Here is a 16,213-nt window from a genome sequence, read left to right on the forward strand (position 1 = left end):
TGCTAAATCTGCTGAATATGGGGCAAAAAGAAGAGAGACAGGAGTTTTGGGTTTTGCCTGGGTGACTGTGTAGGTGGTGATTTCATTAAGTTGGGGAATTCCAGAAGAGAAGTGTTTGAGGTCGGGTGGCAATCATGGGGAGTGAAGTTAGTTTTAGACTTGTGGCACGCGAGACAGCTGTAGATGATCTCGTAGAGATGCTCTTTAAGTGGTTTGAACTCAAGAAAGGACTGGGCTGGAGATGTCCCAGAGGCCGGGTGGTGATTGAAGCCGTGGGATGCGGCTGCCCACAGAGAGTCTAAGGAGGATGAGGTGGATGCAGGGGAGAAGGGGGTCCTGAAAAGCAGACCGAGAAGGGGCTACCAAATGAGTAAGAGGTAAGCCAAAAGAAATTAGATCCTGGAAGCTGGGGAGGAAAAGGATCTGCAGGACGAGAATTGTGACTGGTGTCCAGTGCCCTCAGAAGATGCCAAGTGAAATGACAAGAAGTGCTTGGCATTTGGCAGTTAGGAGAGAAGTGCTTGGGATCAGGGTGTTTCAGCCCGGGGAGCACAGGGAGCAAAGGTGATGCTGCAGTGGCTTAAGAGCAGATTGTGGGTGAGGAAGTGGGAGAAACCAGATGAGGAGCTGGGCAGTGAATGGAAGCCAAAGCACATTCGGTGGAGTGGGGCGAGGAATGAAGGGTAAGATGTGTGTGTGCTACAGTGGGAGATACTATATAAAGTCCTGTGTAGTTAAAGGGAGGAGAGAAGGAGAATGTGCCTGAAACCTCAGCATGAGGAGCAGGAAGGACCCAAATGTTGCGAGAGACTTAACATTGAACAGGAGGAGGGTACCCTTTTCACTGAAAAGGGAGAAGAGGTGGGAAAATTGGCACAGACTGAAATACATCTGTAGGGATGACGGTTTTCAGAGAACAAGAAATTGGGGAGTTCCTAGCTTTTAATAGCCTCTTGCCTCTTAAATAGGAGGCAGTTCATTTGGTTGAGTAAGGATGAAAGTTAATGGTTAACAAGTACCCAGGTTGTATTACACAACTGTTGACAATTGGTTTGTCAACCTGCTAAATACGAAGTAATGCAGAGTGTCTCTGAACAGATGTCAGTGGTAGGAAGCCATAGGCATGCCACTGGAGAGAGTCAAAGGAGGTGGAAAGACTTTCTATTCCGCACTGTGCTTGAAAACAGTAAAGGTGTATAACCACTTCCTGCTTCTAGCCATCCTCTTTCTATACAGAAAACAGATCCTCTTTTAAAAAAAAAAAAAAAAGTTCATTGAAGTATAGTTGACTAACAATATTAGTTTCAGGCATATAACATAGTGATTTGATATTTTTATAGATTGCACACCATACAAAGTTATTATAAAATATTGGCTATATTCCCTTTGTTGTACCTTACATTCCTGTGACTTATTTTCTAACTAGTAGTTTGTAACTCTTAATCCTCTTCACCTATTTTGCCCCTCTCCCGACTCCTCTCCCCTCTGGTAACCACTAGTTTGTTCTCTGTAACACAAATTCTCTTCTATGTAGTATTCATGTGATCATAATTTACAAAATAATTTCCCACCAATGTCTTATGGTCAAAGAACTGCTTTTAGAGAAACAGAGAGGGAGAATATGAATATGTCTGAATGTGTGTGTATGTATCTCAGTTCTCTTCAGCTAAAGACCACCAAGAGCGTACCTGGAGGTGAACAAGTTGAGTTTGCTACTCATTGCAGTAAGGAAGAATGGACATTGTAGGATACCTCAGGGCAGCTCAGTAAGAGCTGCGAGAGCTGTCATAGAAATTGGGCTTTGGTTCCAAGGAAGCAGGGACTCATTCTGTATTGGGTGTTGTCAGAGGAAGGACAATTCTGTGATTGAATATCTCATTAAATCCTATTTATAGTGAGAGCAGACTAGATTGAGGAAGAAGCTATAGTTGGTAACGAAGTGGCAATCGCTCATTGAGTGACCTTTTTTTTGTGTCACTTTATCATAGTCCCAGAATGGCTTCATTTGATATAGATATTCTGTGAGATGATATCCCACAGAAGACCACAGGTCAGATCAGGTTTAGTAATATTGAGGTCTAGCTGTGAATGTTAGATCAATTCTGGACCTCAGGGACTGCTTTATTTTTCATATATCCATGTATGATATTTATATATATATATATAGACATAACACATTTATATCTTTCAGTCTAATTTTAAAATGAGATGTTTATCCTTTCCTTGTTTTGGTGAGTGCAGTTTTAATATGTACTGGTAAGAGTTTAAAAAATTCTCTCACAATGTGGTATTTTATCCATGAATCAAGGTTCATTACTTTAGGATATACTTTTTCAGCTGTATCAGTAACATAAAATGCACTATCATTTGGAAAACTTGTTCTCTCTCTGGGGAATGAGTAGAAAACAGAAGATTCTTGCATGGATCCAGGTGAGAAGTGGGTGGTGATGAGGACAGAGGGGAGGGGCATTTTTAGAAATATTTAGAAGGTAGAGTGGACAGAACTTGATGTCAAAATGCAGTGTGTAGGGAAGCCAGAAGGGTGAGGGATGATGCCTAGGTTTGTAGCTGAGGAGTTTGAGTAGGAAGTGATGTTCCTCAACAGGATGGATGGCATGGAGAAGTGACAGGTTGGCGGGGGGGGTAACAAATCTTAAACAAGAATCCCTACAGTAGGGCTTTCCTGGTGGCGCAGTGGTTGAGAATCTGCCTGCCAATGCAGGGGACACGGGTTCGAGCCCTGGTCTGGGAAGATCCCACATGCCGCGGAGCAACTAGGCCCGTGAGCCACAATTACTGAGCCTGCGCGTCTGGAGCCTGTGCTCCGCAACAAGAGAGGCCGCGATGAGAGGCCCGCGCACCGCAATGAAGAGTGGCCCCCACTTGCCACAGCTAGAGAAAGCCCTCGCACAGAAACGAAGACCCAACACAGCCATAAATAAATAAATAAATAAAATTTTTAAAAAAATCCCTACAGTAGCATGACTCTGGTTGGGGGAAGACTGATTGCTTCTAATCAATCTTGTAGGTGCCTAGTGTCTAACAAAGAATAAGAATTTATTGTTTGATTAACAGCAAGAGGTATAACTGCCTAAGGAACCAAAATCTTAAATGCTTTTGTCTGCATATTCTCTCCCTGTAGACAAATCTATATATTAAAAATGGGGCCATTAAACTGCATGTGTGAAAAAATAATGAATTCTTTTTGAGTTAGAAGATACCTTGGAGAAAATCCTAGAATGTAATCCTTTTATCTTGCATGCCAGAAAGTTGAGACTAAAAAAAAGTGGGTGACTTCTGAGTTTCCTGAGAGAAAACTTGTGATTTTTCAACATAAAGTTTTGGAACTTAACATTAATGAACATTGAATCAATTGACCAATTGACAAATACTATAGTTTTTATGTTTTACTTAGTGAAAATTAAGCAGAAGTCTACATGAATAAAGAACACATCATTTTAACTACTAAATATCCTTCCTCATTTAAGTAGACGATGAAAAGGTTGTCTATTTAAGCTATTTTAAATTCATATTCTTCCATTAAGGAAAAAATGCTTGCGGTATGTTTCTTTGAGCTGTCAAAACTCTTCCTTCATTTTTGCAGTGCTTCATTAATTGAGTAAATGATCATATAACTAAATATGTGAATTTAGTCAGCTATGTGAATTTTGTAGTAACTTTTCTTTGATTAGGGCTGAAATATATAATTGGAAAGAGGAGGAAGACAGTTTTATTTCTTTATGAGAATGTATTATTTTGTGATACAGTTATTTCTTCCAGAATGAGACATTAAAAATTAAATTAGTTAATGGACTTTTGGAAGTAGAGAGTACCTTAGAATTCACCTGGTTCAACAACTTCCCTTTACAGATACTGATGTTGGGAAGCAAAGTGCAGGGACTTCTCTGGTGGTCCAGTGGTGAGGACACTGCGCTTTCACTGTTGAGGGCGCGGGTTCTATCCCTGGTTGAGAAACTAAGATCCCGTAAGCTGCGCTATCCAGGGTAACATTTGACCAGAATAAAACCCAGATCTCTAGTTTCTTCGCCCAGTGCATTTCACTCTAATGTATGCTATTCTCTCAAAACCAACCTAGATGCTATTGAAAAGAAAGGGGTGTGGGTAGAATGCCAAACCTGTTAAGTTGAGGATTCACTTAATGGGATTCTAGTGTGTTTGCTTCATACAAAATGCTCCTGTGGTGGGGATAACCACGTTGATAAAACTGATTTTTGCTTTTTAGGTGAGAGTTACGTGTGTGCGTCGAATGAACCGTTTCGTAAAGTTGATTACACCAAAAACATTAATCCAAACTGGTCTGTGAACATCAAGGGTGGGACCACCCGCGCCTTGGCTGCTCCCTCCTCAGTGAAGAGTGAAGTGAAGGAAAGTAAAGATTTCATCAAACCCAAATTAGTGACTGTGATTCGAAGTGGAGTGAAGCCTCGAAAAGCTGTGCGGATCCTTCTGAATAAGAAGACTGCTCATTCCTTCGAACAGGTCTTAACAGATATCACTGAAGCCATTAAACTGGACTCAGGAGTGGTGAAGAGGCTCTGCACGCTGGACGGGAAGCAGGTAGGATGTTTCCAGCCCCACGCTCTCTGTCTTACTTTTAAACTCTCCCAGTACCACGGTGGTTACATAGTTAATATGAATTTCATAGTTCCCTAGAAGTTATTCTAGCAGTCCTACTTGTGAGGGGCCTGTGTGTGTCGGCCTTTATCATGAAAAATGTAAGTGGCTTACCTGTCTCTTTACCCAAATTATCTCAAAAGTAAATGTAGAGAAATCTATCATATACTTCTTATGGCTATTGGAAGGGAAATGTAAACTTCTTCTTTTTTTTTTTTAATTGAAGTATAGTTGATTTGCAATGTTGTGTTAATTACTGCTGTGCAACAGAGTGATTCAGTTATACATATATATACTTTTTAAAATATTCTTTTCCATTATGGTTTATCATAGGATTTTTTAAAATTATTATTTATTTTATTTATTTATGGCTGTGTTGGGTCTCTGTTTCTGTGCGAGGGCTTTCTCTAGTTGCGGCAAGCAGGGACCACTCTTCATCACGGTGCGCGGGCCTCCCACTACCGCAGCCTCTCTTGTTGCGGAGCACAGGCTCAGTAATTGTGGCTCACGGGCCTAGTTGCTCCGCGGCATGTGGGATCTTCCCAGACCAGGGCTCGAACCCGTGTCCCCTGCACTGGCAGGCAGACTCTCAACCACTGCGCCACCAGGGAAGCCCAATAGGATATTGAATATAGTTCTCTGTGCTATACAGTAGGACCTTGTTGTCTATCCATTCTATATATAAAAGCTTACATCTGCTAACCCCATATTCACACTCCATCCCTCCCCCAACCTTCTCCCCCTTGGCAGCCACAGTCTGTTCTCTACGTCCATGATTCTGTTTCTGTTTCAGAGATAGGTTCATTGTGTCATATTTTAGGTTTCACATATAAGTGATATCATATGGTATTTGTCTTTCTCTTTCTGACTTCACTTAGTATGATAATCTCTAGTTGCATCCATGTTGCTGCAAATGGCATTATTTTGTTCTTTTTTTATGGCTGAGTAGTATTCCATTGTATATATATACCACATCTTCTTTATCCATTCATCTGTCAATGGACATTTAGGTTGTTTCCATGTCTTGGCTATTATGAATAGTGCTGCTATGAACACAGGGGTGCATGTATCTTTTTGAATTACAGTTTTGTCTGGGTATGTGCCCGGGAGTGTGATTGCTGGATCATATGGTAATTCTATTTTTAGTTTTCTGAGGAACCTCCATATTGTTTTCCACAGTGGTTGCACCAGAAGGGAAATGTAAACTTCTGAGGAAAGAGTGTATGTTGAAGAGGCTTCCTACATTAAATGGGATATTCTCTAGTTAAGAATAAGAACATCTGTTGACCAGTAGAGTCAATATGGGTTTCGGTAAATCACAGAAGTAAAAATAAAAGATATTTAATGCTTTCAGAAAAGCCTTTCCTCCCTACTTATGTATAATATAGAAAATGCATTTCAAAGAATGTTCTTTTATAGGAATGTCCATTTGAGTTTCATAGGAAACAATAGAGGTAATTAAGCAGCATTTCTGAAAAATGTACACAAATTACACAGGAAGATGCAAGCCAAATTATGGTAACAGTATACCAGGGAATCTAATAGACTAAAAAAAATTGAACAAATTGCAGGAATGCATGAATAGCAGTTATACAAATATTGAGTTTCATAACAATCAGATTATCATTCCTAAAAAGAAACATGAGGCTTCTAAAATGTATTTTTTCAACTTAATTTCAATAAAGTTAAGTTGTTTAGATTTACATTGTATTAAACATTATACTTTGTATTAAACATTATAGTTTCCAGCATTCAATTTGTTTCTTCATTCCATTTTGTTTCTTCCCTCTAACATAATTTATTTTGAAGTGTTTGGCTTGTGTAGTGCTGAGAATGAACAATATAAAACACTGGAGTGGTGTCTTCTGGAAAAGCATAATTAGTTTCTAATTTTCTAAGACCAGATCTAGTTACTGGGTTGTTTTCATAAACATAAACAAAATTTTAAAAAGTACGTTCTGAGAATTCCAGTAGATTATAGTGAATTTACAATGACTTTTCTAATTAATTAAATTAATAGTTAGAAGGCATAACGTTTCATAGCAGCCTGCCCCAAGATAGGTTCATAGTATGAATGGAAATAGACACTTTACAAATTGAGTTAACAGCACATCACAACACAAAGCACCTTAAGATTCATCCTGCAAATAAGTGAAAAAAAAATTAGACCACAAGACAGAAAGGAGATTTGGTAAATCAAATAGCTGATTCTTGGTGGACACAGTGAAGACAGGAAATGGGGAAGACAAATATTTAAGATACCTGATGAAAGGAAAAATGAAAATCAAAGCTGAAGCAAATTAGAAAACATAAATGGCATATGAACAGGAAATTCAATAAAGATTTTAAAAACTGAAACAGATTTGGAAATCTACAGATAAATGTTGTTCAGGAAAAATGTAAGTAAAATATAGACGTTGAACAGCTAATTGAAATAGAAATCACTGAACTTTTAATAGGTATTCAAAAAAATTATCTTTGAAAAGGCTCCAGACTAGAAATATTTATATGTAAAATTGTTAACTAAAGCACAAGCAACCCAAATCACCAACATATTAAAGAATAATACTGTTATGCGTAGACTTATGACAGAAATTAAAGGATGGCTTACTATTAAGAAACCTGTTTATACATGAGATCTAGAGGAAAAAACATGATAGTATACACAGTCCCCCAAAAATGTCACAGAGGCATTTGACAAAATACAAAATCTATATTCAGTTAAAGATTTAGTAATAAAAATGGGAGGTGAATTCTGTAATACAATAAAAAAAGAAAAATTCCTATCTGAAACAAAAAGTCCATGTATTGGTAAACAAATGAGTTACAGGAAGCATTTCTATGACAGTCAGGTACAAGATAAGGACACCTGGTAGCACCTAGTACTCAACATTCTTCTATACATTCTTCCTGATTTTTATTTATAGTTTAATTGCAATTTCCATAAGAATGTAAATGAGATTGTTTTGGAGTGAGGGGAGCGATACCTGACAAAGTGATTTTAAAAGTTAATCTGGAAAAATAAGCAGGAAAATTTTGGAAATAATGATTAATGGGCTGTCATGCTACCACATATTAAATCAGCATCCTCATAACCATACCAAAAAGAAATTCCAGGTGTTTTAAAAATATAGGTGTCAAAATGAGACACAAGAACAAAAGGAAAATATGTCAATAGTTATGTTGAAATGGGAAAGGATTTTCTAAGTAGTAAAGAAGTGGAAAAATCAGAGGGAAAAGTTGATTGGTTGGACATAAAAATTAAACATTTCTAAATGTCCATGCACCCCAGTGTTCATTACAGCACTATTTACAATAGCCAGGTCATGGAAGCAACCTAAATGTCCATCAACAGACAAATGGATAAAGAAGATGTGGTACATATATACAATGGAATATTACTCAGCCATAAAAAGGAACAAAATTGGATCATTTGTAGAGATGTGGATGGACTTAGGGACTGTCATACAGAGTGAAGTAAGTCAGAAAGAGAGAAACAGATACCATGTATTAACGCATATATGTGGAATCTAGAAAAATAGTACAGATGAGCTGGTTTGCAAGGCAGAAATAGAGACACAGATGTAGAGAACAAACGTATGGACACCAAGGGGGGAAAGCGGGGGCAGGGGTGGTGGTGGGATGAATTGGGAGATTGGGATTGACATATATACACTAATAGGTATAAAATAGATAACTAATAAGAACCTGCTGTATAAAAATAAAATAAAATTCAAAAAATAAAAAAAGAGAAAAAAAATTTTAAAAAAGACTTAAAGAAAATTTCTAGATGTCAAGCAAGGGTTATATGCGTTTATATTGAGTCATACTAGTTTAATATGAAAAAAACCCACTACAATGGAAAAGTGGATAAAGGGCCAAACAGACAATTTGAGAAGATAGGATTATAAATCGTAAGCATAAAAAAAGTTCAGTCTCACTAATAAAAATGTGAATGAAGGCAATAAGATATTCATATTTAAAATTGACAGGTTATTTTAAAACAGAAAATGTCTGTTATTTTTTAATGTGCAGTGAATTGGCATTCTCAGTGATGGAAGTGCAAATTTCATAATCTCTATGGAAAGCAATTTATTATGTACAACTCAAAAATATTTTTACTATTTGAACTAGTAAATTAACTTCTAGGAATTTATTCTAAATAATCGAAGATGCAAACATAATTATGCATAAAAATGTTCATCCCATCAATAAGAGCAAAAGATTGGAAACAATTTAAAATCTCTAAAGTAAAAAACAGTTAAATGATTTCACCATAGAATTTATATGTAGTGGGCATTGAAAATTGTGCTGGGGGAATAATTAAAGACACGGGAAAATGTTAAGTGGAAAAAGCAAGAAAAAACTCTGTAGTATGTTTTCAATCTATGTTAAGAAAGAAGAGTGAGGAATAATTTTTTTAATGAATTCAGAAGGAAAAAAATTATAGTTGCCATCAGAAATCCAGTATTTGCTGTTCTGATTTCCACTACTTCTTTCTCACATCTGCTTAGAAGCAGAAACTCAAGCACTGAGAAAGAAAACAAGACTGATTTCAATCACATGGAAGAAATTAAAACATTGAGTTAATCGTTGAAATTTTGGCACGTGGTTATAAAATGTTAGTATCACTTTTGTCACTTTTTATGTCTTATAAAAATTAAAATATTATTTCCCACATGCAAAGAAAAGAGATATTTTTAAACTTCGAAATAAAATGTTTATTTGGAAAAATTAGAGATTTCATTTTGATAGACACAGCTTTGGATATTATATTTTCAGATTGCCAGGTATCCTTAAAAGCTGTAGTTTTCTAGGCACTGATTCAACATTTGTACTATAAGTGGACTTATATTTAAACTTCAAGTCTGTCTTTTGGTTGGTTTATGTTATAAGTATAAAGAGAGATGAAATCTTGCTTTGAAATAGCCTAAGAGATTTTTCTTGTTCTTAAGATTAATGCAAACCTTTAAATGGACAGTGTTCATTTTGAATTTTTTCCATAAAATGATTTTTTAAAAATTATCTGCTCTCTGAAAATTCTCAAGGACAGCCTTGCTTAGGTGAAGAGAAAGGAACTAAGATGTGTTAATGAGTTGTCCCTGTACAAAATTTTAGACTGTCTGCCTTGACTTTAATGTTCTTTTTCCTGGTTACTTCCTACTCAGATTTGTTGTTTTCATTTTAATTAGTCTGATCTTTGACACAGGATAGCGATTAAACAATTTATAGGCAATTCATTGTGAACAGTCAATGAGCCCATTCTGATACTTGTGCTAGAGTTTCAAGGGGCCCTGCTTATCTTTTATGGGCTTGAAAACTTTCTTGATTGAAGAAGCAATGGGGTGTCATGTGCCAGTTAGCATTCATGTTGTGAAAACGATGTCCCTGAAATCTTTTCTTCCCTCACAGTGGATGATCACATCTTCCTAGTAGTATTGTCTCCATTTACAAGGTCTGACTTAGTTAGTACAACTAATTGATGTATTTTCTGTCTCTTTATGAAATCACTTCAAATAAAATCACATTTTAGGATTTTATCCATGTTAACTCTTGGGTTTTCTTTAGTGTCAAGACATGGTTCTCAGCTGGGCACACTTTTACCCCTAGGGAACATTTGGTAATGTCTGGAGTCATTCTTTGATTGTCTTGACTGGAGGTGGGGATTCTACTGGCATCTAGTGGGTAGAGGCCAGGGAAACTGCCCACCATCCTGCAGTGCACGGGACAGCCACAGCATAATTCCCTGGGTCCAAAATGTCAGTAATGCTGAGACTCAGAAATCTTGGTGTAAAGTAAGTGAAATGATTCAAAGGGAAATGATACTTACTAAAATAGTAACTTTGTTATCAGCTAGGCCACATGATACAAGTTCTGTTTATCTCAGACCTTAGAGACATTCTCATAACCTTTCTGTCCACTTTTTATGTAATTGAGGCAGGTGTGTTAGAATGTCATGGTTTGTACTCTTTCTTGTCCAGGATTTCAAACTATTTGTCTTCGTTGTGTGAGGCTGACATACAGTTGGGTAGTATAGCTTCACAGGGGATTAAATAAAGATGTCCCAAATCATTTCACCTGTATTTAAAGAGAAGCCTAAGAAATCAGAATTTAGTCTCGTGAAGTTTTAAGTATTTAATACTTAAAAGTGATAGCATGATTATAAATTTTTAAAAAATATACAACCTAGGTATTTATAGATGGGATGACTAGAAAAAAGCATTCGTAAATAGAAGTCATCACTATTCCCCTAAGTAGTTTTCTTTGAGCTCGCAATTAATTTAGATTAAATGCTTTACTTTTGTTTTTCTTCTTAAAAATAAAATCTTCTTGAACTTTTAAGTTAAATTGTATAGAAAAACAAGGTTTACTTTTTAAATTTTTTGAAAAACAGAGTGACTTTCTCAGAATAAACTGCAGCAGGGTGGTAGTTATTTAAAAAAAAAAATCTTTATTCTGTTAAGGAACTGAAAGGTCCAAATATAGCTTTAGTCCACATGTGTAAAAAATTCTAGCTTTTAGCTTTCCCAGAAACAGCAGAGTTTTAACATAAAAGAAACATACTTCGTGGAATTTTGGAACAAGTTGATTCTTGTCATGGGCAGAGACAAAACAGACTCAAAAATTGCTAGCAGTTGATGCTTTGGGGGTAAAATACTTCCAGACTTTGGGACCGCTGCCAGCCTCAGGATGCCCACATGCCGTGGGTCCTTCTTGGGGAACATGGTAACCCCTTGGAGTGCATTCATCTTATCAGCCATATTAGAGTTTATGAAGGTTTCCATCCTCACATTTTTAAAAGTTTATTTCACGAGTACTATACTATTAATAATATTTTATATCTTTTATTTTTCCAGCATCACATTTTCTAGCGAAGATTCATTTCTTTGTAATGACCCAACCGTACTTACTTAAAACAATCTCTTCTCAAATTGCTGCAGAAAAATCACATGGTTGAATTTTTCCTTGATGTAGATGAGAACAGTTCGGTTTTAATTCTCACACTGCTGCCAATGCATGCATATCCTTTTGTAGAAAGTAGAAATCCAGACAACAGTGTTTTGTCGTCTTAGATAAATTCACACTTCTGAAGTGTGGGTAGCTGATCTATCTCAAGTAATGGAAGATTTATCCCAATCAGGAATTAACAGACTGTGAGTAACTAGTGGGACTTTTCAGTACAGCTGGAGTCCAGGTATAGAAAGGTATTTTCATTTGTTCTTCGATTCCTCATCTAAGCAGATATATCTCTGCCTTTAAAAAGGGGGGGAGAAGCTTAATCTTTGTTTTTTATTTAATGAACCCTTTTTTTCAAAGAGTGATCTGAAAAGCAGGAAGAAAGAAGAAAGCATTTAGATATCCCTCTTCAAGTAAAGTTTGTGTTTTGCCATTTTGATATCCATGGTGTAGGCAGTTTCCCCTGACCTTAAATAATACCTTTTCCTTTTTAATGGGAAACTGAAGGAAAACACTAAAATCCTGTTAGTAATGACTGCAGTTGAAAAATAGGAGAAGAGATGTTTAAGAAACACAATTTTAGCTCTCAGTGAATTATGCAAGGTAAAGTGTAGGTGAGATAAAAATGACATTACCGCGAACTCTTTTGTTTCCTTATTCTTTTGATGTCTAAGTTGGAGTAATGCATAGAACATAAAGATTGTATTGAATTAGTTTCATTTTGTTATAAATGAATTTTCCACTGATTATAATAATTATTAAAATATATATTTTGTCACATATGTATTGTGCAGTGCTTAGAATAATAGCTTAATTAGCTAATAGATAATAGCTAATCGCTTACTGTGTCAGACATTACGTTGTGCTTTACATTAGTCTTCTTCACTAATCCTTATAGCAGCCTTGAGAGTTAGGTAGTGTATTTTCCACTTAGCAGTGGGCAAGTTGAAGTAAAGAGAAATCAAGAATCATGCAGCTGGTGGCGGAGCTGGGGTACATATCCAGAGAGTGTGATCCTAGATCCCGCACTTTCTACAGCTACGGTATAAGCCACCTGTGGTCAGGCGTTGGGAAAGGCTTCAGTGATAATGAGGGACAGGACAAATAACTAATAAGAGAAACAGGTTATGTCAAAAAAAAATCTTTCTTAAGTTTTAGAGTGATGCAATTTTACCTGGGGTTTCTCTAAAATCTGTGTAATAATAGGTCGTGTGGTAAAATTATACTTGGAGTAGGATCTGAAAAATGAAGTAATAGGTTAAGGAGTGATTATATGCTTGACAAAAAGATGACTCAGTGTTATTTTATAGATTTTTAAAAAAATTATATGACATTGCAGAAAGTTTAGAAAATATAGGAAAAACTAAATGCACAGTCCTTCCATTTTAGCCCTTTGTTTTCGTAATTGAGTATTCCTATCAGTATTTTCATATACACATGTTTTATCTCTCTTTTAAGAGAAAACTACCCAGGTAAAATCAGTATGATTTCTATTGGAAAAATGCAAAAAGTTCAGGGAAATGCAAAGAATGAAAGTTTTTTTCACATCTGCCCTGCTTCCCCAACCTCACTCTACTTCTTAAAAGGAACCACCTAATAAGTTTTGTTAATGCAATTTAAATACATATATACACATAGTTTTTACATAACATGGTTTTTATGTGTAATAGTGTATCCTGCTTTTTTCATTTGTTAATCATACTCTTCCGTGTTATATAATCTGCACATTTCATACTTAAATGACTGAATAATGGTCAATTGGCTAGATAGACTGTAATTTCTCTAATGTATTGCTGGACACTTGGCTTGTTTCCAGCTTTTCATTCTTTTATCCTCTGATGATCTTGCTACATGTAGACTTTAACATCATTGGATCAGTTCCTTTCTTTAGGATGGATTCCTAGAGGCAGATTACTAGAAGAGACTCTTATGGATTTTGGGGTTTCAGAGATACAATCAAAGCTGTAGACACAAAGTTGTGCTAGTTGGCAACGCTCTTGGCATGTGCCCCAGTATTTCTGAAGCTAGGAGAGGCTTAGGAGTGGATTAGACGTGACAGCCGGGTATAAAATGGTCATAATTTGATTTTTTGCATGGAAAAATGTACATTCTGCGCAATTCCTGTTGTGTAAATTGAAGCCTACACGCATTCCTCTTACCACCTTTGCTACTTTCTGTTCTAGAGAGTAGTTTAAGGAGAAAAGCCAGTTGATCTGTGTATCAGTTTTATATTCAAGGCAAGTGACGACCAACTAGTCTTGAAAATGTTAAGCTTAGTAGGGAGAAACTTTTTTTTTTTTTAAGCAAATAGCCCATATTATGGTACTATGTCACCTTAATCTTGAACTGAAGGACCCATCATTTCATTCAGGTTTTTTTTTTGTTTTTTTTTGTTTTTTTTTTAATAACCTTTGCCTAGATGCCAAAAATCCCCCGAGTATATTTCTGGTATTTAGTGAAGTCAGGTAACTTTTTGCTTTGTGGTATTTTGACTCAGAATTGAGTCAGGGATATTACTTGTGGTAGTCACTTTGTAAACTTCGTTGCTTTTGGTCATAGCTAACTTTTGGATTTGTTTTGTTGTTTTTGTATGTATCATGAGTATCTGCTGATCACAATTTCTACCAATACGTGTAATATATAGTATTACTTTACAAATTTTACTAGATTTTATGAAAGGGTCATTTATTCATCATGCCTTATGGTAAAAACAAGGACAGGTGCAAAGTCAGCATGGTGTTTTAGAATGTATAATTGAGATAGGAAATTATTTAGTCCAGCTTGCTAATTTTATAGGTGAGAAATCTTTCGGGGCTTATAATAGCTTTTGAGAACCTGATGAAATCTGTGGCTCTTCTCTTCCAAGTAAAGCCTGACTCAAATTTTGTGTATGATCAGCTTGTTTGCAGTTTAAGAAACTCTTCTTTGGCCTGTTTTACTCTCTTCCCTTTAGTAGGGGGAAGTGTTTTATTTTCAGCCTTAAAGTCATTGATTTTTCTAGAGAGCAAAAGTTAAGCTTGACCGTGGTCATCCACGTTCTTAGGGTGCTGCCTCAGAGAAGAGGAATTAATTGAATCTAAACTAAAAGTTGCTTCATGGAGAAAAATAGTGCTAGAGTCTGTATTTGCGTTTTCAGTAACCCTGTGCAATTTTCTGGATTTAAAAATTAACCTCTTGCATTTTTCTTAAGTAAGGAAGAGCACCACATTTCAAAGCTAGTAAGACTAGCTTTCATGAATATTCTGTGTGTGTGTATTTTTAGAACGTTTTAACTGTACTCCGATGAGCTGCCAGACTCCCAGCAAAGTGTTGGAAAGCTTGTAGTCATTAGAGGCTCGCCTCCACAAAAGTTTAATTCTCTGGGCCTGAGGAGTGTTAGAAATGAAGCAACACTTACCCAGAAGGAGCAGTCTGGTTTTCCTTATGCATTCAGGCTCGTTTAAGACTTGAAACAGTAAAGTTTTATTTTAAATTTTCTTTTTTTGTTTTATAATGGTTTATGGTAAACTTCTCTAAATGTGAGCGTAAAGACATTTGATTATATTTTTAAATATTGCTCTTTGTTTGCCCACATGATAAGTCATTAAATGCCATTTTAAGTATGAGTTGTGGAAGATATTTAAATATCTGTGTATTGGTACTTATTAAAACTGACATTAGTTAACATGGTTGTGTTTCTGAAGGATTAAGTCTATTAAACACCTAGTCTTTGGTATCATTTATGCTATGTGTTTTTAGTGGTAAAATATTATGGCTACACATGCCATTGTGAAAATGCAAATTAAAAAGACAGTCTTTCTTTTTATAAAATGCAAAAGTTGTGTAAATGGAAACTTGTAAAAGCCCAGTTAGGTAACTTAATGTCTTTTCACTTAATACAGTAGTCCAGACTTTTACATGTAGATAAAAGGTTTAACTTTTCTAGAAGTTTTAAAAGTGATTTTTGCTTCCAGAGTATTCCTGCCTAGGCAGCACGAGTCAGTCAATGTCTTAATCACTTCTTGAATTTCTAGGAGTTAAGGGAGTTGAGGTCAGTGTGATTTGTGCTCTAAGGAGCTGATTATATGCATTGGAGTCAAAAAATACAAACTGAAGTTTGATTTAAATATATTTATTTCCTATGATGCACAATTGCATTTTAATGTTGAATAAGGCAAGGCTCATACTTTTGCGATGAGGGATATCATTAAAGATTTTTAGTAATGGGAAAGAAAAGACACCAACATTTAATGCCAGCTCTTGTGGCAGACTGTTTACACGCGTTGTCGTTTAAGTCTCGGGAGCACCCTGAGATGGTATATGGTGATATCTCTATGCAAGGAATGTTACAGATCATGTTTACAGAACTTTGGCCCTTTGGTTTCAGTTAGACATGTTGACGTGACAGTGCACTTACCCTACAAGGTTGCCTTTGCTCCAGACATCTTTTATTTACTTTCAGAGCTAGTTTTCAAGATCCAAAGGAATATTTATCTCACTACATTCTAATTATTCCTGATTGTTTTCCAAAATCTATTATGTAACATGATTATTTTCTTTAGTCTTTAGACTTGACTCAGAATGTCTTGCTAGACTTTTCCCAAAACTTATATTCACCTTCAAATGGTGAACAGTTTATTAA

At 36.0% G+C, this 16,213-nt stretch overlaps 1 protein-coding gene across 14 annotated transcripts in view; it reads left to right on the top strand.

The window, feature by feature from the left end:
• Positions 1 to 16,213, top strand: part of DCLK2 (doublecortin like kinase 2) — a 156,969-nt gene that overhangs the window by 14,983 nt on the left and 125,773 nt on the right. For all 14 annotated transcript variants that reach the window (XR_009008314.1, XR_009008315.1, XR_009008316.1 and 11 more), the window contains exon 2: positions 4,244 to 4,578. Coding sequence is in view for 10 of the 14 variants with exons in the window: in XM_057546425.1 (XP_057402408.1) it covers positions 4,244 to 4,578 (335 nt within the window). In the remaining 4 variants the exon portion in view is untranslated. The remainder of the gene's footprint in view (positions 1 to 4,243; positions 4,579 to 16,213) is intronic.

The sequence above is a fragment of the Balaenoptera acutorostrata genome, chromosome 5 (genome assembly GCF_949987535.1).
Source record: "Balaenoptera acutorostrata chromosome 5, mBalAcu1.1, whole genome shotgun sequence".
NCBI lineage: Eukaryota > Metazoa > Chordata > Mammalia > Artiodactyla > Balaenopteridae > Balaenoptera > Balaenoptera acutorostrata.